We start from the raw sequence: 21969 nt of genomic DNA on the forward strand, positions 1-21969 counted from the left end.
TACATGTCTCTAAAGATGGCCACTCTGCCCCTTGACCCTTGTCATCACTCCTGGGTGGAGCCAGCCTTAAAGTGACAGTACATGTGAAACCCTTCAGGTATAACACCTTCCATCCATACCTAAAAAAAAAACAAAAAACAAAAAAAAAAAAAACAACAAAACGAGAACAGGCATAAAACAGTAACTCATAATTGTCCAATACAGTCCTCCAACTCAGGAGATTTACATGGTTTCTTCCACGTCCGGATGTGAGAACAACTTCCAGGGAAGCTCCGGGGAGAAAATGGCAGCGGATCACTTTCGGCGGGCCCGTCGAAAGTCTCGTAACCGGTCTTGCATTTGAAACCGGTCAGGAGGGCGACAGTGTCGTTGAGGACGGGCACCCAGCGACTCGGGGCTGGAGGAAGCAGGGCTGGCCGGAATGGACACCGGCGGGGCCAAGAGGGGATTCCCTAGCTCAGAGGGTGAGCAGACCTCTGGACCAGGGCTGGAGGGCTCTGTTGGAGCTGAGTTCAAAAGTTCAGAGTCTCCCCAAGCATCAGTCTCAATGCCTCCTGATCCGGTAGGAGCAGATCCTTGAGACACTGGAGGTGCAGCCGATGTCAGGGATTCGGGCAGCTGAGAACGAGAACGCAATTGGTCCGCATGCCGTCTGCAAATGGAACCATCTTCCAGGCAGACCCTATACATTTTGGGTCCCAAAGTCTCTGCGACGATAGCAGGAAGCCAACGAGTGTTGGAAGCGCCATAAGATCGGGCCCATACCTTTTGCTGGGCTGTAAACCGGGGAATCTCGTCGTGTTCGACCCTCTTGTCTTGGGACTGCCGTACATGTTCCTGGACCGTTTGAGGGCGGAGCATATCCAAAACAGTCCATGGCTGCCGACCCAAAAGAAGTTCAGCTGGAGTTTTCCCAGTGGTTGCATGTGGTGTGGTTCTGTAAGCAGAAAGGAAGGAGTCCAGCTGCTGGGGTGACAGGGACTGTTGTTTACTTGTAGCCACAGTAGCTTTGAAATAGCGTTTGAAGGTCTGTACAAACCTTTCTGCTTGACCATTTGTAGCCGGGTGGTAAGGTGCGGTCAACTTGTGTTTGATGTTGTGGGCAGTCAGGAAACCCTGAAACTCCTGGCTTGTGAATTGTGCACCGTTGTCTGTGACAATTTCTCTGGGGTATCCAAACGTAGCAGCGAGATGTAACAGTATGGAAATCGTCGCCTTAGTCGTTGGCTGAGTAACAGGAACGACCTCAGGCCACTTTGAATGGGCATCAATAATGATCAAAAAGGTGTGTCCTCTGATCGGGCCTGCAAAGTCCAAGTGTAGGCGAAACCAGGGAACCGTGGGCCAAGTCCAGGGCTGGACGCACCCTCGAGGAGGGTCTCTCGCAGTTTGTGCACATCCAGCACACGCATTCACATATGTCGTGATATCGGAGTCGAGGTTTGGCCACCACACATAGCCTCGGGCCTTTTGTTTCATACGTGTGCCCCCGGGATGACCAGTATGTAGCAATTCCAGAATGTGTCTCCGGAGGGTCTGTGGAACGATCACTCGGTCTCCCCATAAAACACAGTTGCCAGACACAGTTAATTCCAGACGCCTACGGAAGTAAGGCTCGTAATCCTGTGTGACAGTTGCAGGCCAACCGTACCGTACCCAGGAGAGTATTGTCTTAAGGAAGGTATCCTTGGCTGTATGGGCTGCTACTTCCCCGGAAGACAGAAAGGACAGGCTGGTGTAACGACAACTCTTGACAGGTGGAGAAGAGTCTGTTAATGTCCTTGTCAGACGGGACATGGCGTCTGCATTAGCGTTGGCATCATGGCTGCGATACTGGATTTTGTAGCTATATGCTCCCAAGAATAGGGCATAGCGTTGAAGACGGGCTGCAGTCGTCTGGGAGATGCCTTTATCAGGGCTAAAGATCTGAAGGAGTGGTTTATGATCAGTCAGTATGGTGAATTCCCTACCATACAGGTAAAGATGAAACTTCTTAATTGCCCATATGAGCGCCAGAGCCTCTTTGTCAATGTGAGAGTAATTGCTTTCTGCTTTTGTCAAGGACCTGGAGGCGAATGCCACAGGTTTCTCTGACCCATCTGGTAAAACGTGAGATAGTACAGCCCCTAGACCATAGGGTGAGGCATCACAAGCCAAGGTGAGAGGCCTTTGGAGGTCATAGTGCACGAGCATGCGTGACGCCAACAGCTTTCGCTTAGAAACTTCAAAAGCACGTTGGCATGCAGCCGACCAGTTCCATCTGGAGTGTTTCTCCAAAAGCTTGTTTAATGGAAACAAAGTGTGTGCTAGATCCGGCAGGAATTTGTGGTAATAGTTCAGCAAGCCCAGGTATGATCGCAGCTGCTGGACGTTGGTCGGGGCTGGAGCTTTTACTAAAGCATCAACTTTGGCTTCCGTGGTGTGTATACCCTCTGCATCCACAAGGTGGCCACAAAACTCCAATTTAGGTACCATGAATTGGCATTTCGCTAAGTTCACTTTTAGACCCTGCTCTTGGAGTCTGGCCAACACAAGCTCCACGTTACGCTTGTGTTCCTGGTCCGTCAGGCCCGTGATGAGCATGTCATCTAACAGGCACTGTGTGAAAGGAATGTCCGCCAAAATCTCATCCATTTTGCGTTGCCAAATGGCTGGGGCGGAGGCTACCCCAAACACCATCCGATTGTATTCATACAGTCCCTTGTGAGTGTTGATGGTTAGAAACTTGCGGGACGAAGGGTGGACCTCAAACTGTAAATAAGCTTGCCTGAGATCAAGCTTGGTGAACTTTTGACCTCCTGCAAGAGAGGCAAAAATGTCATCTACTCTGGGTAGGGGATACTGGTCTATCTCCAGTTGAGAATTTAGTGCCATGCGGAAATCGCCACAAATGCGTAAGTCCCCATTCGCTTTCTTTACTGGTACAACTGGTGATGCCCACTCGCTGTGCTCTACCTTTGAGATGACACCTTGTTCCTCCAGCCGGCTTAGTTCAGCTTCCACACCTGCTCGGAGTGCGAAAGGTACCGTCCGAGCTTTGAAGAACCTAGGCTGGGCGTTGGGTTTCAGCCTGAGTCTCACACAGTCATGCTTTATTTTTCCCAAATGGTTATCAAAGACTTGTGGGAATCGCTGTTTCAGGGATTCCACCCATCCCTCTTTATCTCCTGATGGGATGGTCACGGTGTTGCAGGGGTTAATGGCGATGTCTGGCATGCCAAAGTGAGCAATCCAGTCTCTCCCAAAAAGAGGGGGTCCCCCATGTTCTAGGATATATAATGGCATTCTCTTTGTCTGACCCTTGTAGGATACCTGTACTTTCACGTACCCCAGTGGGTGGAGTATCTGCTTTGAGTATGTCTGCAGTTTGATTGGTGTTGGACGGACAGTTGTTCGGATCAGAAGTTTTCTCCATTGTTTCTGGGTGATAACTGAAACTGCTGCTCCTGTGTCTACATCCATCTTGAGTTTCTTTCCTTCCACGGTTACCTCTACAGTCATTGCTGAGGGTGCTGAATGCATATGATGTATGTCCAATCTGTGGAGCACTTCCTCATCCTCTGATTCAGATGACGATGTATATCTTCCCACCATATATGCCTTTGTCCTGGGGTTCAGAGGTTGTTTATTTCGCACCTTCTTACTACGGCAGACTCGTTTCAGATGGCCTGCCTTACCACAATTATGACAGAGCTGATCCTTAAACCGGCAGACTTTGTGATCATGGTCTGTATTCCCACAACGGTAGCAAGCTGACTCCCGGCTTGATGAGAGTCTATATTTACCGTTAGCTGCAGTTTGCTTGACTGCTGTTCTGAAAACTTCCTCTTTAACCTCTCCCCTTCTGCTCTGGGGGTTCAAAGCTTCTGTATCTTTCACAGCCATTTCCATCACTGAAGCTATCTCAATTGCCTTTGTAAGGGTAAGGTCTTTCTCTGTTAACAGTCTCTTTTGGCTAGACTCACTATTCAGTCCCATGACAAACTTATCCCTCAGTGCAGTTGGTAAATACTCCCCAAAAGAACAAGTTGAGGCTAGTCTGCGAAGGGCGAGCACATAAGCCTTAATATCTTCACCCGGCTGCTGCTGCCGCTGATAGAACCTGAATCTTTCTGCAATCTCTAGTGGTTTAGGCTGGAAGTGATTCCCTAACAGTGTCAGGAGCTCTGCCAAAGTCTTAGTTGCTGGTTTTTCAGGGAAAAGGAGATCCCTAAGAGTGTCATATGTCCTAGCACCAACCACTGTCAGAAACACTGCTACTTGCCTGTCGCCTGGGATGGCATTTGCACAGAAATATTGTTCTAATCTTTCAATCCAAGAAATCCACGTTGTCTGTTCGCCATCAAATTCACTTAATGTCCCGATCAATGACATTTTCCTGCTGGGCTCTGTGGGTGTTTGTATTCCTGACAATCCAGAGTTTTTTTTTCTTCCTTTCCTTTCTCACACGGATAGTAACCTTGAAAATCCCACCCTCGTCGCCACTGTTATATTCTCCGTGTTGTGAGAGACACAGGACTCTGGTCTGGAACAACGGTTGTTTATTCAGGACTCACTGTACAGCATTACAGGACAGCTCTGCATATCAATACATCTCTACATGTCTCTAAAGATGGCCACTCTGCCCCTTGACCCTTGTCATCACTCCTGGGTGGAGCCAGCCTTAAAGTGACAGTACATGTGAAACCCTTCAGGTATAACAGTATGTTCTCCACCAAATTTAATATAACAAATGGCACTCGCCAGGGGTGCCCTTTATCCCCATTGATGTTTGTTTTATTGATGGAACCCTTTGCAGAAAAAATTAGAAGCCACCCGGGAATTGGGGGATTAGATATTAAGAAAATCAACAACAAGATTTCGTTGTTTGCGGACGACGTCATCTTGTCTGTGACGTCTCCCCGGTCCTCTTTATTGGCAGTCCAGGAGGTGCTCAAAGAATTTAGCTCAGTTTCATATTACAAGGTGAATGACACTTAGTCAAACATGCTAGGCGTAGCAATTCCCGAACACCTAGCGAAGGAGATTCAAGGCAGTGTCCCTTTTCAGTGGGGCAATGGACATATCGACTACTTAGGTATCAAGCTTACTAGCAAGGCTGGGGACCTTTACAAAACAAACTTTACACCATTTCTTGACGTCCTCACACAGGAGTTATCTATACTGGGCAAATTCTACCTTACTTGGTCGGGCAGGAATGCAGCGTTTAAAATGCTGACATTCCCAAAGCTCCTGTACCTGTTTAGAGCACTCCCCATCAAGATTCCCTTAATGTTCTATCGATCAGTTCAGTCTCTAATATCTAAATTCCTCTGGGCCGGTAAAAAACCCCGCTGCTCTCACATGCACCTGATCAAACACCCCCTCATGGGGGGTATGGGTGTCCCGGATGTACGGGACTACCATATGGCTGCTATACTCACCCAATCCATCCACTGGCTGAAACACGCCCAAACACATAGCTGGAGGTCCATTGAGCAGGCGGTGGTCACACAAGGTACCCTAGCGGACCTCATCCTCAGTATTCCATTGTCTAATGGCAATTATCCAATGGCGCACCCTACTATTATGCCCACAATACAGGCATGGCGCTACTTTTATGCTCACAGTGCCAAACGTGCTAAAAGAGTAGATGTCCCTATCCCTTTGACTGCGCTCTCTTTCATATCCCCAGACCTACATTTGGGGCACTGGTCCACATATGGCCTCCACACGCTTAGAGATATCACACACAACCCGGAAGGTTTTTCTTTCTCTGGATGGTGTACCCGCTATCCATTGTTTGCTAAGGAATTTTTCACATACTCCAGAGTATCCCATTTGATTTCCACAGCATCTTCAGTCGACATCCCTTTTCCTGAACCGATTCACATGTTGTGCTTCGGAGCCAATCTACACACGAAAGGAATAGGTAAATTTTATGCCTCCCTACACGACAAGAAGACATTTGTGAAAAACGCCTATCACATAAAATGGGAGGGGGACCTGGGTCGGGAATTTACAGAAGTTCAGTGGTTACGTTCTTATACCCATACGGCTACCCACACTAGATGCTCCAATTTTAGGGAAGGCCTTTTAAAAATACATCAGCGGTGGTATAAAACGCCGTATTCCATTGCCAAATACTACCCGGGCATCTCAAACTTATGCTGGAGACAATGCGGGCAAGTTGGAACTATACTCCACGTTTTGTGGTCCTGTATCTCCTTGCGGAGCTTCTGGGCTTCTGTTTCTAAACTGGTTGCGGAGGTGACAGGAATGTTGAACAAAGTTACGGTAGAACAGGCATTACTAGGCATAAATATTGACAGGTACCCTCCCCAATTGAGAACGGTGGTTCAAAATATTCTTTTTGCTGCACGGCTGTCCATAGCACGCAGGTGGAAATGTGAGGATGTCCCTACCAGGAGGGAAGTGATACAAATAGTAGGAGAATCGTATGCACACGAGAAAACTCTGGCTATCTCTGCCTTTAAAATGCAACAATTTCGGACGAGATGGTCCGCCTGGACTGAATATGTTGGACAGCGTGGTAAACTAAATTCCTCTTACCATGTATATGATTGATACTGTGGATGTTGTGCTGGGGGACATGGGTGGGGGGGGTGGGGATGGGTACAAGAGAGGGGACGCAACAGGATCCCTTTGGGGCGTCCCCCCTAGAGTGGCTCTTACGCCGCACTGCCTCGCCCCGCGCCCTCCCCCATGGGTCGCGGCGTGAAATTTATTTCATTGTGTGTTTGGGTGCTACTCTGTCCAAGCCGTTTATTCCAATTGTTGCTGCTGTGGGTCATACCTTCATACCGTTAAGCCTTTAAACTTTTGTTCAGTCATTTCAATTGTAATTATCGGTTGTTCATTTAATTCATAAGTTATGTTATAATGTAACTGTTCCATGCTTATACTTCCATTTGATTTGCTTGTAAATCATTATTTCTGCAAAAACCAAATAAAAAGATTTTCAAAAAAAAAAAAAATATGTGTTGCCTAAAAAAAAAGAATACCTTATTAAAAGGACTTCATCTTTTTTATTAATCCTTCGTATTCGATGTCCAGGTCTGCTGGGACAAAGTTGTATTGTCTACTTAAAATATAACTAAAGGCAGTTTTTTAGATTTTGGAGGGAGTGGAGAGGGATTACAACATCTGTTAGGTTTTCCTTGCTGTCTGCGCCCTTGTTAGGGGGACTCCCTCCTACTTGTCATATTTACCATTACTTTATAAATGACCAGAACAGGAATAGGGGGGAAATCTTCCAAAGGGGACAACCAGCTATTCTCTCACTTTGGAGGGATTTCCCCCCTATTCCTGTGACTCCATTTGGGGGGGTGAATGAAAATCTCCCAAATGGGACATGGCAAAAATGTAATAGGGTTTTTACCCCTCCCTTACTCTACCTAAAATAAAATAAAGTTTTGCCTTTAGTTCTACTTCAAGATGGAGCTGACTTTGTTTAACATTAATTGTTACATAGTTAGTCAGGTTAAAAAAAGACACAAGTCCATCTGGCTCAACCAGTAAAAAACAAAAAACAGTAAAGAAGACCCAACCATACAATCCCATATACACAATCCTATACCCGCAGTTGATCCAGAGGAAGGCGAAAAACCCCAGCAAAGCATGATCCAATTTGCTACAGAAGGGGAAAATTCCTTCCTGATCCCCCGAGAGGCAATCGGATATTCCCTGGATCAACTTTACCTATAATTGTTAGTACCCATTTATGTACACCTAGAGAAGAATCCAGGTCTTATTAAAGCAATCTAGTGAGCTAGTCAGAACCACCTCTGGAGGGAGTCTATTCCACATTTTTACAGCTCTTACGGTAAAGAAATCTTTTTGTGTTTGGAGACTAAATCCGTTTTCCTCTAGAGGTAAAGAGTACCCCATTGTCCTCTGCGTTGATCTTAAAGTGAATGACTCAACACCAAGTTCACTATATGGACCCCTTATGTATTTATACATGTTGATAATATCCCCCCTTGATCTCCTCTTCTCAAGAGAGAATAAATTCAGTTCCTCTAATCTTTCCTCATAGCCGAGCTCCTCCATGCCTCTTATCAGTTTGGTTGCCCTTCTCTGCACTTCCTCCAGTTCCCTGATATCCTTTTTGAGAACTGGTGCCCAAAACTGAACTGCATATTCCAGATGAGGTCTTACTATTGATTTGTGCAGGGGAAAAATTATATCTCTCCTTCTGGAGCCTGTGCCTCTGTTAATACAAGAAAGGACTTTGCTTGCTTTGGAAACCGCAGCTTGACATTCTATGCTATTATTAAGCTTAGGATCTACAAGAACACCCAGATCCTTCTCTGCTATGAATTCCCCCAGTTCTACTCCCCCTAGTATTTATGATACATGCATAACTTTACATTTATCAACATTAAACCTCATTTGCCACATAGTTGCCCATAGTTGCCACAGTGCATTGACGTCCACTTGTAAGTTGGAGACATCCTGTAAGGAAGTTATTCCACTTCAAAGCTTGGTGTCATCTGCAAAGACTGAAATGGTACTTTTAATCCCAGACCCTATATTATTTATAAAAATATTAAACACTAAGGGTCCCAACACTGAACCTTGGGGTACACCAATGTAACCTTAGACCATTCAGAGTAAGAATCATTAACCAACACTGAATTCTATCTTTTAGCCAATTTTCTATCCATTTACAAACTGATCTTTCCAAGCCTGTTGACTTTACTTCACACATTATTATTTTTTTTAGATAATGGAGATTTCAGTGCTTCAGACAGATGTTTCTTACTATATCCCTAATCTGAGATGCCTTGGAAGAGTATGCAGGACCAATCTGCCATCCAATATATCATTTCGAGGGTTTGGGTTTCCACAGTGTGCTCTTGTCACAGAAGTATGGATTGATGAAGTTGCTGCTATGTGCAATTTACCAGCTCATCAGGTAAGTGATGTTCGCATGTACATGTCACATGTTTTGGTCAATAGTTTTCCTATAAATAGAATCCCATTCAAATACAGAGTTAGCAGTCTAGTATGTTCTGAGGGCAGATGTGCAGAAAAAAAAAAGATGAAAACTACAGAATTTTCCAATTCTGTACAATGCAAAAATTTGACTACTATTTACTGTGATACACCTGCCCATGTTACAGGTCTTGACACCGCATTTACCCAAACTATTTTATGAGACTAGTAAATGTGTATCTAAATTCAAAAGCAAAAATGTAAGCATTCAGTTAAATTTTTTAAGTTAAGAGCATTCTCAGTACAGAAGATACCTAATGATTGTGCCAAAAATGCAGTGTCCCTGTCACTTACTGTGGAATACAAAACCTCAAACACAATTGTATCTTTCTTTTGTAAAGTCCCCGGGTTACAAACAAAAAAATGTTCTGTAGGTTTGCTCCCAAGTTGAATTTGTATGGAAGTTGGAACAGGTACATTTTTTTTTTTGCTGTCTGTGCCCCTGTTCAGAAGATTTCACCTCACTTTCTGTCACTGTGACAGTTGGATTTTGAAAATTTTGGATTGTTGTGGAAACAAGGATTGGTGATAAAGCTTCAGTGGAGACTACTTGTTCCCATGATAACTCTTACAAGAGTAAATTTCCCTTCAAAGGGGTAGCTCTCCTCTCATTTCCTGTTGTCTCCCCCATTTGTAAGTATGAGTTATATGTAAGTCAGATGTTTGCAACTCAGGGCCTCCTTGCAGTTACCATGTAATGGAGATGAACGAAGGAAGGCAACCATGGTTGCCTCCATGAATATACGGGGCATCCAGAAGGTTTTCGCAGCGCTTTACTTTTTCCACATTTTGTTATGTTACAGCCTTATTCCAAAATGGATTACATTCATTATTTTCTTCTAAATTCTACAAACAATACCCCATAATGACAATGTAAAAGAAGTTTGATTGAAATCTTTGCGAATCTACTAAAAATAAAAATAAAAAATCACATGTACAGTACAGTAGTATTCACAGCCTTTGATCAATACTTTGTTGAAGCACCAATTACAGCCTCAAGTCTTTTTGATTATGATGCTACAAGATTGGCACACCTATTTTTTGGGCAGTTTCTTACATTCTTCCTTGCAGGACCTCTCAAGCCCCATCAGGTTGGAGCATCAGTGCACAGCCATTTTCAGATCTCTCTGGCTGGGCAACTCAAGGACATTCAGAGTTGTCCTGTAGCCACTCCTTTGTTATCCTGGCTGTGTGCTTAGGGTCGTTGTCCTGTTGGAAGATGAACCTTCGGCCAAGTCTGAGGTCCAAAGCACTCTGGAGCAGGTTTTCATCAAGACTGCCTCTGTACATTGCTGCATTCATCTTTCCCTTGATTCTGACTAGTCTCCCAGTTCCTGCCGCTAAAAAACATCAACACAGCATGATGCTGCCACCACCATGCTTCACTGTAGGGATGATATTGGGCAGGTGATGAGCGGGGTCTGGTTTCCTCCAGACATGATGCTTTCCAGTCAGGCCAAGAAGTTCAATCTTTTTTTCATCAGACCAGAGAATTTTTTTTTCATGCTCCGAGAGTCCTTCAGGTGCCTTTTGCTAACTTCCAGATGGGCTGTCATATGCCTTTTACTGAGGAGTGGCTTCCGTCTGGCCACTCTACTATACAGGCCTGATTGGCGGAGTGCTGCAGAGTCAGTTGTTCTTCTGGAGAATTCACCTCTCTCCACAGAGAAATGCTGGAGCTCTGTCAGAGTGAACATTGGGTTCTTGGTCACCTTCCTAAGGCTCTTCTCCCCCGATTGCTCAGTTTGGCTGGGCGGCCCGCTCTAGTAAGAGTCCTGGTGGTTCCAAACTTCTTTCATTTACAGATGATGGAGGCCACTGTGCTCATTGGGACCTTCAATTCTGCAGATATTTTTCTGTACCTATCCCCAGATCTGTGCCTCAATAGAATCCTGTCTTGGAGGTTTACAGACAATTCCTTGGACTTCATGTGCTCTGCCATGCACCGTTAACTGTGGGACCTTATATAGACAGGTGTGGGCCTTTCCAAATCACATCCAATCAACTGAATTTACCACAGGTGGACTCCAATTAAGTTGTAGAAACATCTCAAGGAGGATCAATGGAAACAGGATGTACCTGAGCTAAATTTTGAGTGTCATGGCAAAGGCTGTGGATACTTGTTATACATGTGATTTTTTTTAAAAAAAAATTTTTAATACATTTGCATAGATTTCAAACAAACTTCTTTCACTTTGTCATTATGGGGTATTGTTTGTAGAATTTTGAGGAAAATAATTAATTTAATCTATTTTGGAATAATGTGGAAAAAGTGAAGCGCTATGAATACTTTCAGGATGCACTGTAGTGGAGAAATAAGTGTAGCTACAAAAGGACAGGGAGCATGGTATTCAGGTGATTGCCATGTAAAAATAAAGGCAGAAAAAAAAGAAAACAAATACAGCCATCACATGTAAGGACTTGTAAGCTGCAGTATTTTTTATTTTGGGTTTAGATACACTTTAAGGACTAATTTAATTTTTAAAATGTTTTTTTGTATATTCATTTACAAGAGACCTTAGGCACATGGAGCAGTTTAAATAAAAATAAATAAATAAAAAAACTTCAAAAACTTGGAATGGTTTCTAATAGTCGTTATTGTATTAATGTTGTCCATTGCATTCCTGTGGTACTTACTAGGGATCAACCGATTATCGGCAAAGCTGATAGATCGAGGGCCGATATGCACTTTTCCCAATATATTGTAATCGGCCCCTGAGGTTACCGATATTGCCGATATTTCCAGAAAGTGCCGCTAGAGACATCACCCCATTACCTGCGTCCATAGCCGACGGTCGGCTGTCTTGTAATAACGACCGATGCAGCTGAGAAGCCACTTGACTGTCATTACAAGGAGCAGGAGGGGACGCCCCCCCCTCCCGCCGCCTTCCGCGGCTCGTCTGGGTCTCCCGTCCCAACAGCCGCATTCTGCTCTGATCGGGTCTCCGTGCAAAAACCCGGAAGTGATGTGATAACTGACATCACTTCCGGGTACTGTCTAGCGCTAGATTTTAAAAAAAATGACAGCATTCAAAACAGCCAAACTTGGCGTTTTGAATGCTTTTAAGTGCAGAGGAGGGGTTTGGGGTCTTTTAGATCCCTCCACAAAAGTACCTGTCAAAAAAAATATTTTTTAAATGTACAAAAATATCGGCCGATACCAATATGCATTGGCCAAAATATCGGTATCGTTATCGGCAACGAAAAACCGATATCGGTCGACCACTAGTACTTACCCTTTGGTTTTTTACTTGACCTTGGAAAAGTATGCAGATCAAGAAAGTCAGTTATTTTAGAAATCTTTAACTGCATTCATATTTTATGAAATGTTGGGTGCCAGCAGCATGCATCATTGAATTGTCTTGCCACTGCATCTGCCTGTGTAATAAAAGAAGTGACTGGGCAGAGAGTCTGTGATTTTACCAGGCTCAGTGTTACTGAAATGCACTGAGGACAGAATGTCTCCTCTGGCCTCACTGCCACCCCTACTGTGTCTCCTTAAGGCAGCTACCCCAAATGCCTTCATGGGGGGGGCACATCCCTGCTGGCTGAACACATGGATCACTATGAGATTTGTGTATAAAATGATTGGTGTTTCCATCAGCACAGAGCTCCCACTGTCTGTGTGACTGTGGAGGGTCACCTTCACTGGTGACTGCTGGCACCAAATCTGGTAGTGAAGGCAAAACTGATCATTTAGATTAGGGCCGTCTCCTGAACAAGAAAAGAGACATTTCCTAAAGCCCCGTACACGCTGGCTGAATGCCGGGTGATATCGGCCGGTTAAAAAAAAATGGCCGACATTCGGCTCCTGTGTATGACAGTCAGTCCGACAGAAGCCGGCTGTTTGGACAGAAAACTAGCTCCCGATCAGCCAATGGCAGAGAGCGCTGATCGGAGTGTTCTGACGGGGGCGCCATCTCCCTGTCAGAACACAACTCAGTGGATGTAGATCACTGTACGAACGTCGGATCGTTAGTACAGCGGCTCCGACCTGACCTACGCTGGTTTGAACACAAAAAAAACAAATAGTGTGTACCAGGCTTAAGAGAGACACGTTTTCTCTGACTGTGAAAGGTGAGATTTTACTTTCTTTGGGAAGATTTTCTCTTGGATCTCCCCAATGAAAAGACAAACAGAAAAAAATGATAAAAGTTTCCTTTCCCTTTATCCATAACAAGATAAAAGCTTTGTCTGGCATTCCACTTTAACCACTTGCTGACCAGCCGCCGTAGCTTTACTGCGGCAGGTCGGGTCTAATATATGATACAACGTACTTGTACTTCGCTTCATGTACAGTAATAGACAGTGGGGTCATGCACACATGTCGATTGGCCAGAGGGGGAGCCAATCAGCAGGTCCGGCCACCTGCATCGCTCCCCATGGAGACAGAATGGCGGTCTGCCTATGTAAACAAGGCAGACTGCCGTTCTGTCACAGATGAACACAGGGATCCTGTGTTCCTACTATTTAGGAACACAGGTCTATGTGTTCATCTACTGAGTACATCCCCCACACAGTTAGAAAGCACTCCCTAGGAGCACACTTAACCCTTTGATCGCCCTTGGTGTTAGCCCCTACCCTGCCAGTGTCATTAATAGTCCCCTCAAAAGGGTCAGGTGTCCGATCTGTCCACCGCAATGTCGCAGTCTGGCTAAAAATCACTGATCGCCGCCATAAACTAGTAAAAAAAAATAAAATAAACAAAAATGACATAAATCTATCCCCTAGTTTGTAGACTTGATAACTTTTGCCCAAACCGATCAATATACACTTACTGGAATTTATTTTTACCAAAAATATGTGTCAGAATACATATTGGCCTAAATTAATGAAAAAAATTGATTTTTAATTTTTTTTATTGGCTATGTTTTATAGCAGAAAGTAAGATCTATTTTTTGTTTTTTCAGAATTGTCGCTCTTTTTTTGTTTGTAGCGCAAAAAAATAAAACCCGCAGAGGTGATCAAATACCACCAAAAGAAAGCTCTATTTGTGGGAAAAAAGAATATCAATTTTATTTGGGTACAGTGCCGCACGACCATGCAATCGTCAGTTAAAGTAACGCAGTGCCGTATCGCAAAAAAATTGCCTGGTCATTAAGAGGGTAAAACATTCCGGTCCTCAAAATCCACTTTGGGCTATCCGCTTGCTCAGTGTCACCTGTTAAAGAAATTGATAGTCACAATTTTTTTTTTGTTTACTTGCCTTGATATTGAAGAAAATATACTCACCATTCTTCCACTTCCTCCCTCTGCGGCCGTGGCCTGCGCCGTCACTTCCTGCTTGCATTGATTCCTGGGAGCTGAACGTCATCGCTCCCAGGAATCAATGCACCGGCCCCCCTCGTCAGTTCCAGTGCAGGCGCGTCATTCCCTGCTAAACAGATGATGCTCCTGCCCCTGAAGTGACAGCGGGGTCAGTGCAGGCGGGGCCGGTGCAGTGCATTGTGGGACCGAAGAGGACACGGAAGAGGACGCAGAAGAGGACGCGCTGGCTTCAGCTGCCCACACCTGAGTTGGCAGCGCTGGAGAAGAAATTTTCAAGGTAAGTATTTCTCCTAAAAGGTAAGTGCGACCTGGGACAGATCAGAGGCTATCCATTGTGGAATGCACTAGCCCTGACTGTCCCGGGGGGATTCTTAGTAAAAAATCATTTCCGAGGCCAGAACTCCACTTTAAGTGGTTAAGAAGCTTGTTGGCTGTGGCGCTACCACAGTAAATAACTACTATACTTGAGAAGGACTTAGATGTCCACTCCTAGACTGGATCCTGGATTAGCTGAGTTATGTTTAAGGTGTTTGGAGAGGTTTTTTTGTTGATCTCTGGAGAGTTTGTAGTTGTGTTTTGCCTCCGTCCCTTTAGAGTTTGGTGTGGGGTATGGGTTGGTTTCTCAGGCCATAAGGTGGGACTTTTACGGGCAAGTGATGGATACACAGTTGTATAAAATTATATGGCAGTTTATTGTGGATACACTTGTATATACAATAAAGATATTTTAAAAGACATTAGTGGTGATGTTTGGTGTTTGGGTTACAGACCCAAAGTGCATAGAAATGCTAAGTTTGGAAAAAGAGTTTCCGTGACAATGGTGCAGTATGTGTGACTTTTATTTTTGATGAAAAAGACTCTGTTTCTCCAGTCTGGGTTGCTTGGATGCATCTCAGAGAATTCATCAAAAATGTTGACCCGACGCGTTTCGGCAAACAGGGTAGCCTTTGTCAAGGGTTTAGTGTCACCAGGTCTGTAGAAATAGTGACATATATATCAGAATTCTCATCATTTTCATATAGTGGGTTATATAATGACGGTATAATAAATACATACATTTTGACCCGTTTTTGGTGATGCTTATTCAAAATCTTAGAAGATCCGCAACGAGAACCAAATGTGAGCAACCTGCGGGTATGGTCAGTGGTAAATATTAGGAAATACTGAATAAAGCTGAATAAAGACACTAGCATTCTTGATGGTGACATCAACTTACTAGGTATTGCTCAGGTGTCCGTTTATGCCTGGGTTGGTCGATGAGATTTTTGCAGCAAATGAAACATATACATACACATATATACACGCCTATATGCATATACATATAGCGAAATACACACATGCATATATATGTATATCCGCATACACACACATGTATATCTGAACGTCTGGCCAATCTGTGGGTATATAATATATAGAGAGAAATTGGTATCTCAGATGTTTAAAGAAAGGAGGTGAAGGGAAATAGATTTTCCACTACTTACAGGGTGTGTTGCAAAAACACGGTTCCTAGACCGCTCAGGATAACTTGAAAGTAATTTGTTCGGTGCAAAAAATGCAGCCGTCCTCAAAGTCCATGTCTTTTATACAGGTGTTTAATGCTGGAATTACATTTGAACTCGTTTTAGACACAGGCAAGTGGCGCCAAGTATGGTGCTTTTATTGGTTTGGCAAAGTGAATAACACTTACGGTTGTTTGTAGGGGTTTTCTCCAGGTTGCGTCCGCTCTGTCTCCTCGCTTCCCTCGGTGTGAGGGTGAAGTGAGGAGACGCTGATTCCCCGGCCTTTTTAAAGCCCGTCGCGCGTGCGCACTCATGATCATAGTCTTATTATATTTTTAATATACAACTTTTTCTCTGTATTTTAGGTCAGAGAGCTGAACATGTACAGGAAAGTCATTACGGCTCCTTACAAGCAGGTGTTTGATACTACTAATCTGACAAGATGCTGGGAGAGTTGTATGGGAAGTTCGGCATATCACACTAGGAGAGAAGCTATAAAAAAGTTCAATAAAGGGAATCCTTGGATAAAACGAGGCATAGCACTGATACCCTTGAAATTTCCTGTTGCATTTAGTGCTGCCTTTCAAAATCAAGTAAGCAATGTTTTTTGTTCTACTCTTCCAAAAGCACCTATATCTTTAACACAATCTACACCACATACAGCAATGCAACTCAGAAAATTACATGTAAATTTAAAGCATTTGTCAAGGCAAAAAAAATACATATACATTACATCTCTGAGTTTTATCATTTTAAAGACCAGCAAGTACAAAAAGACACTTGTTGATCTGCAAGAATTGCACTCAGCTACTACATCATGTTGCCCTAAACCAGGGGCCTTCAAACTATGGCCCTCCAGTTGTTTAGGAACTAAAATTCCCATTATGCCTAGTCATGTCTGTGATTGTCAGAGTTTTACAATGCCTCATGGGATGTGTAGTTCAGCAACAGCTGGAGGGCCGTAGTTTGAGGACCCCTGCCCTAAACATTCATACCATACTATGCACCATTCAGCTGCAGCAGCTTTTAGCCTTCCATAGAGTTTTACAGGTTGCCAACAGCAGGACTGAACGGTTCACCTATGCCTTCCGCCTGCACCAAAATGCTGGGATCTCAGGCACTGGGGCTAAATGCCCAGTGTGCTTGAGGCCTTAGGCTGGCCATACATGTTCAATTTTCTTGTACAATTTTGTGTTGGATTTACCAAAACCACATAATATGAGGTCAAAACTAAACCACTTTCAATTGTATCCTATGTCTTTTGTACTACATCGTTGAAGGTGAATCTACAGAAAATTGTACAGAAAATTGTTTAATGTATGGTCAGCCTTAGTCTAATTCTTCTGGTTCAGTTACTATCATGGTATACTAGTTCTATTAGGAAATGTTTTGCAAGTAATAGATATAATAACAGAGTACGGTATAAGACATTATTTGCAAACATTTTCCCAATCTGTTTGCTAGCATCCTTTTTATTTTACTAAAATTGTATATCACTATAATGTACAGTATATAATATTTAGCTAGTATCAAGGCAACTGTGACACATACAAAAGATCTTTCCTTGGGCGATTTCTACTTACATTAACAATCCATTGTATTATCTGTTTTACCATATATCCCATGCATTGGGGAATTCACTATTGTTGCTTGTTAATATGCTTACATTTTAGCTTCCTTTTAAAGGGTGTGTAAACCCAAGAACTACATTGTAATTCGTTTTCAATTTAAGGCTAAGCAACCTACAGACGATACCTGTTAGGGCTCTTTCACACGGCCGCTCCGCTTGTCCGCAAATCATCCTATTTTTTTGCGGATGATTTGCGGACATAATGTAAGTCTATGGCACTGCGGATGTCAGCGGAATACCATCCGCTGACATCCGATTTTCCTCCTTTCAGTTCTGTTCCGTTTTTTGGAATGGAACAGAACCCTATTTTTTCATCCGTTCAAAAGATGGAAAGGAAGGAAAATCGGATGTCAGCGGTGTCATCCGCTGACATCCGCAATGCCATAGACTTACATTATGTCCGCATATCATCCGCAAACGGATGGGATGATATGCGGGCATACGGAGCGGATGACACAAATGTCATCCGCTCCGTGAAAAAAAAAAAAAAAGTCCCGCAGCGGATTAGAAATCCGGAGCGGCCGTGTGAAAGAAGCCTTAATGTTCCCAGAAATGCAGTGACCATGTCACTTTCTGTAAGCCCAGCTGAAAGCACAAACAATCTTATCAGCCTTTGGTAAATTGCTAATTTTTTCACCCCCCCCCCACCCCCCTCCATCATGTAATAGAGATGAAGAGGGGCAGGGGCAGTCAGGCCTGTGTGACAACCATGGCTCCCTCCATAGATACAGTGGAGTAAGTGAGCATAGTCACCCAAGGACAAGAAGTATGTTATTCATGCTATTCACAGGATTTCCAGGTAAAATTACAGTGAAAAAAAGCAGCGGCTAAATATGACCTTTTTTGTTTGGGGGTTTGAATATGATTTAAATCTGAACTCCAAGCTCTATAACTTTCCTTTAAAGGGTAATTCCACTTTCGTGGGGGAAAAAAATCAGCAAATAAAGAAAAAACAATATAGCGTATACAATTGCGACACAAATCATATTTTAATTGAATGGTATTAAAAATGACCTTTCCTTTTCAATCTGCAGCTGTTGTAATTTTCTAAAAATGCAATGCAATATGGCTACCTGGAGCTGTTCTGTACGCAGAATGTGTACTGACCACACCCCAGAAACATCATTTCCTGCTTGTGTGATTGGCTCACCATATTTCCAAGAATTCTGCCTAAAGGCCTGTACACACTTGACGGAAATCGGACGAAATAGCCTCCGATTTTTCTCTCTCTTGCTCAGCGTTCATAACCGTTTTTAGTTGACAGTGCATAAATGTTCACAAAATTTCTCGTACGATTTATTTTTTGTTTTTGGGACATTTGTTCATAGACTTCCGGGTCGTCAGCAACTTCAGATCATGCGCGGTCTTTCATATCTGATTTTTCACGGACGTACTGCATACACATTAACCCTCCTCTTATGTTAGAATTCCGTTACTATCCATGATGTTAGGGTCAGTTTTGACCCGTGTTTTAAATCAGCCATAAAATACCCTCTGAATAATTATTTATAATCAAATTTGTTTCTTACCTCTTGGTTACCTTGTTAGGCTTCTTTATCCTTGAAAAGATTGGTTTTAATATTTTTGGTGTGACCCCTAGACCTTTCAGAGTCAGCAACTCTGAAATGAATTTGTCCTATGTTTCTTCACTTTATTTAGAGAAGCAGACAAGCAGGAAAAGAGATAGGCCCCTCCCTAACTACAGCTCACAGGGTTGAGAGGGGATTGGCTGTCAGTGTTACTAAGCAGAGAGAGTGTTTATGATTTCAGTTTTGGCACTTATTAGTGTCCTAAAATCCTATATTATAACTGGGTCAGAATTGACCCTAACACCATGAACGTCTTAATTTTCACCACAGTATTTTATAATTTAGTGAAAAGGATTATTTTTCTATTACATTGTTTAAATAGAGGTTCCTGACAAAGTAGAAAAATCTTGATGCAATAAACAAATTTATGTGATACTTATAGACATTCAAAACCTGAAAACGGGTCAGTTCTGACCCTAACACAAGAGGAGGGTTAAACAAAAATTGGTCGTCTGGGGACGGACGATAAAAATGTTGGTGTTTGTCCCTTGAAAATGTCAGCATCGGCTGCTGAAAGTTGTGTGCACACTAGCCGAAAATCGTACGATTTTACCTCGGATGGGAATTTTCGGCAGATTTTCTACTAGTGTGTACCCCACTTAAGATTTAAGTCAGATTTCTGGCATCCCCTGCAGCAAAAAATTCATTTTTGGTGAGATACTCCTAATAGGAACACGTCTAAAGGGATGCAGGCCCAGCAGCTTTCCTCATTAGAGCTCTGCAGCTGCCACAGCTGATAGATAATAATGAAACCACTCCCATTAGATCCTCAGTACAGAGGCACAAACAATGATTTCTTCAGAATAACAAAAGGTAGGAATCTGCAACAAAGTTTGTTAAAATCCTTGCAATTTACAGAGATCGCCCAGAGGGGAATGTTTTTTCTCAACAAAAGTGGAGTTACGCTTTAAATATTTTCACTTTTGTGTGCAAATTGAAAGTGTGTTTGTAGTAAACATTGTAAACAAGAGGTACCACATCCCTAGTTTGTGTATTAAATGCTGGGGGAGAGACCTCCCGAAAGTGAAACCTACAGCTGGAACCTGAGGTGTGCAGGTAAGTGCTGGGGTTGAAAAAAAAGGGAAAAGAAAAAGACAGAAAGGAAAGGGGAAGAAAACGGGAAGGAGCAAAGATAGGGGGGGAAGGACCAAAAGAGGGAGGGACAGAGGGGAATGGGACGGAGAGAGGAAAGAACAGGTAAGGGGGGAGAGAAAAAAAGGGGGGTAGGAAAGAGGGAAGGAAAGGAGAAAAACGGGGGGGGGAAATGGAGAGGAAGAAAGGAACAGAAACAGCGTACCCCGAAGGGTAAAGAATAGGACAAGAGGGCTGGTGGGACTTTAAAGGTACCAGGTACTCAAAATGATAAAGACATAGTTAAAAACATGAAATATTTATTGACATAACATTTTTAAAAGAACGAAGAACAAACAATACAGCATTGATACATATGATTCTGACATATACAGACGTGAATGTGTAAGACACAAGGCGAAAGATAAATGATGGTAATAGATGGGTCCAATGCTGAACATCAAACCATTCCCGACATGTTTCGCGGGCAGCAGTGCACCGCTTCTTCAGGGGAATAAGAACACATAAGTGTGCAATGCCTTTTAGTATCCTGTATAATACAGCGACAACAAAAACATTTTGTTATTGGTTCAAATATATATGTAAATGTATATACTATCAAATGTAGAGTGCATGCAACTGTGAGCTATCGAGGTACATCCGAGACCACCACCACATAGGAACCCACCACCAAATCGACCAAATGGAAGTGCACCCAGAGGAAAAACGCCTCCCCAGCGGATGTGGAGGGGCATATACGGCAGGACAGGGGTAAAAAATCCATCATCACCCAGGAAGGGGAGAGGTAGAAGAAAGAATCTTTATAAAAAGGTTCTTTACTGTATATACCTTAATTCGTGTCTGCAATGGACACAATCACATAACCAAAAGCATAAAAAATGTGTCAGAAGCAGGAGGGCTCATGCAGAGCGGTCATGTTGGAATCCCCACGTGGGATGTTATTCTGTTGGAATAGAGGTTTGCACTTAAATATGGATAGAGTAAATTAGAGGGGGAATGTGATTTTTGGAAGAGCAGGAAGCTTTACCTGTATAATAGTGGATGTGCTATTTCTGAAAAGGATCGTATCATAAAGTATAGTACGGCTCAAATGTAGGCTCTCAGTTTTGTAACATTGAATCGGGGGAGGGAATGCCATCCATTCAACGCTTCTATAGAGCATAGTAAAAAGGGAAGGGAAAGATTTGAAGTTATTGAGTCAATCCATTCCCAAGTCCTCTCTACCGAATGATGTAAATAAAAAACCTTACCCTCGTGGGACCGCCGTGCGGATGAACGCCAACTCCTGACTGAACGCTGCAAACTGATCCCGCCTATTATGGCCCTCAACCCGACGCCAAACTGCGCATGACGTCATGCGCCGTGTGGGCGGGTCAGGTCCTCAACCGCGCGCGCATCCACGGAGGGTGCGCGCGCAGTGTCGTTCTATTACTGGGCCACAGAGCGGCGGCCCCGAACGACCAAAACAGCGCCGGGCAGACAGGAAGTGTCAGGCCAGCGATGTGCGCGAGGACCACACATCCGCTGGGAAGTCCGGGAGCGCACCATCAGGTGGACGGAGGGGGAACTGCAGTGGAAGGTGGAAATTCGGATGTAGATCGATGCACAAGGAACATGACATATAAAGACAGAGAATTATACAAAAAAGGACAAGAAACACCTAATGAATATTTAACTTATATATGAGGTTATAGATCTATGATCAGACATTGATTACACTAGAAACCTATGGGGGATACTGAGTCCCGCATAGTTTCTGTATAAATAACCAAATTCCCAAAAAGAGGGAAAAAGGACATGCGAAAGAGCAGACAACAGTCATCTTACTGGATGCTTCAGCCATATACAATATTAAATCTGAGAGAGACAAAAAAATATATATAGATTTCAA

The 21969-nt window shown here is 43.5% G+C and overlaps 1 protein-coding gene across 2 annotated transcripts in view; it reads left to right on the forward strand.

Moving 5' to 3' along the window:
• Positions 1-21969, forward strand: part of LOC309557969 (aldehyde oxidase-like) — a 196987-nt gene that overhangs the window by 124780 nt on the left and 50238 nt on the right. For both annotated transcript variants that reach the window (XM_082260857.1, XM_082260858.1), the window contains 2 exons: positions 8729-8920; positions 16133-16360. In XM_082260857.1, coding sequence (XP_082116983.1) covers positions 8729-8920; positions 16133-16360 — 420 coding nt within the window. The remainder of the gene's footprint in view (positions 1-8728; positions 8921-16132; positions 16361-21969) is intronic.

Source organism: Pelophylax lessonae (assembly GCF_965119305.1).
Source record: "Pelophylax lessonae genome assembly, chromosome: 6".
NCBI lineage: Eukaryota > Metazoa > Chordata > Amphibia > Anura > Ranidae > Pelophylax > Pelophylax lessonae.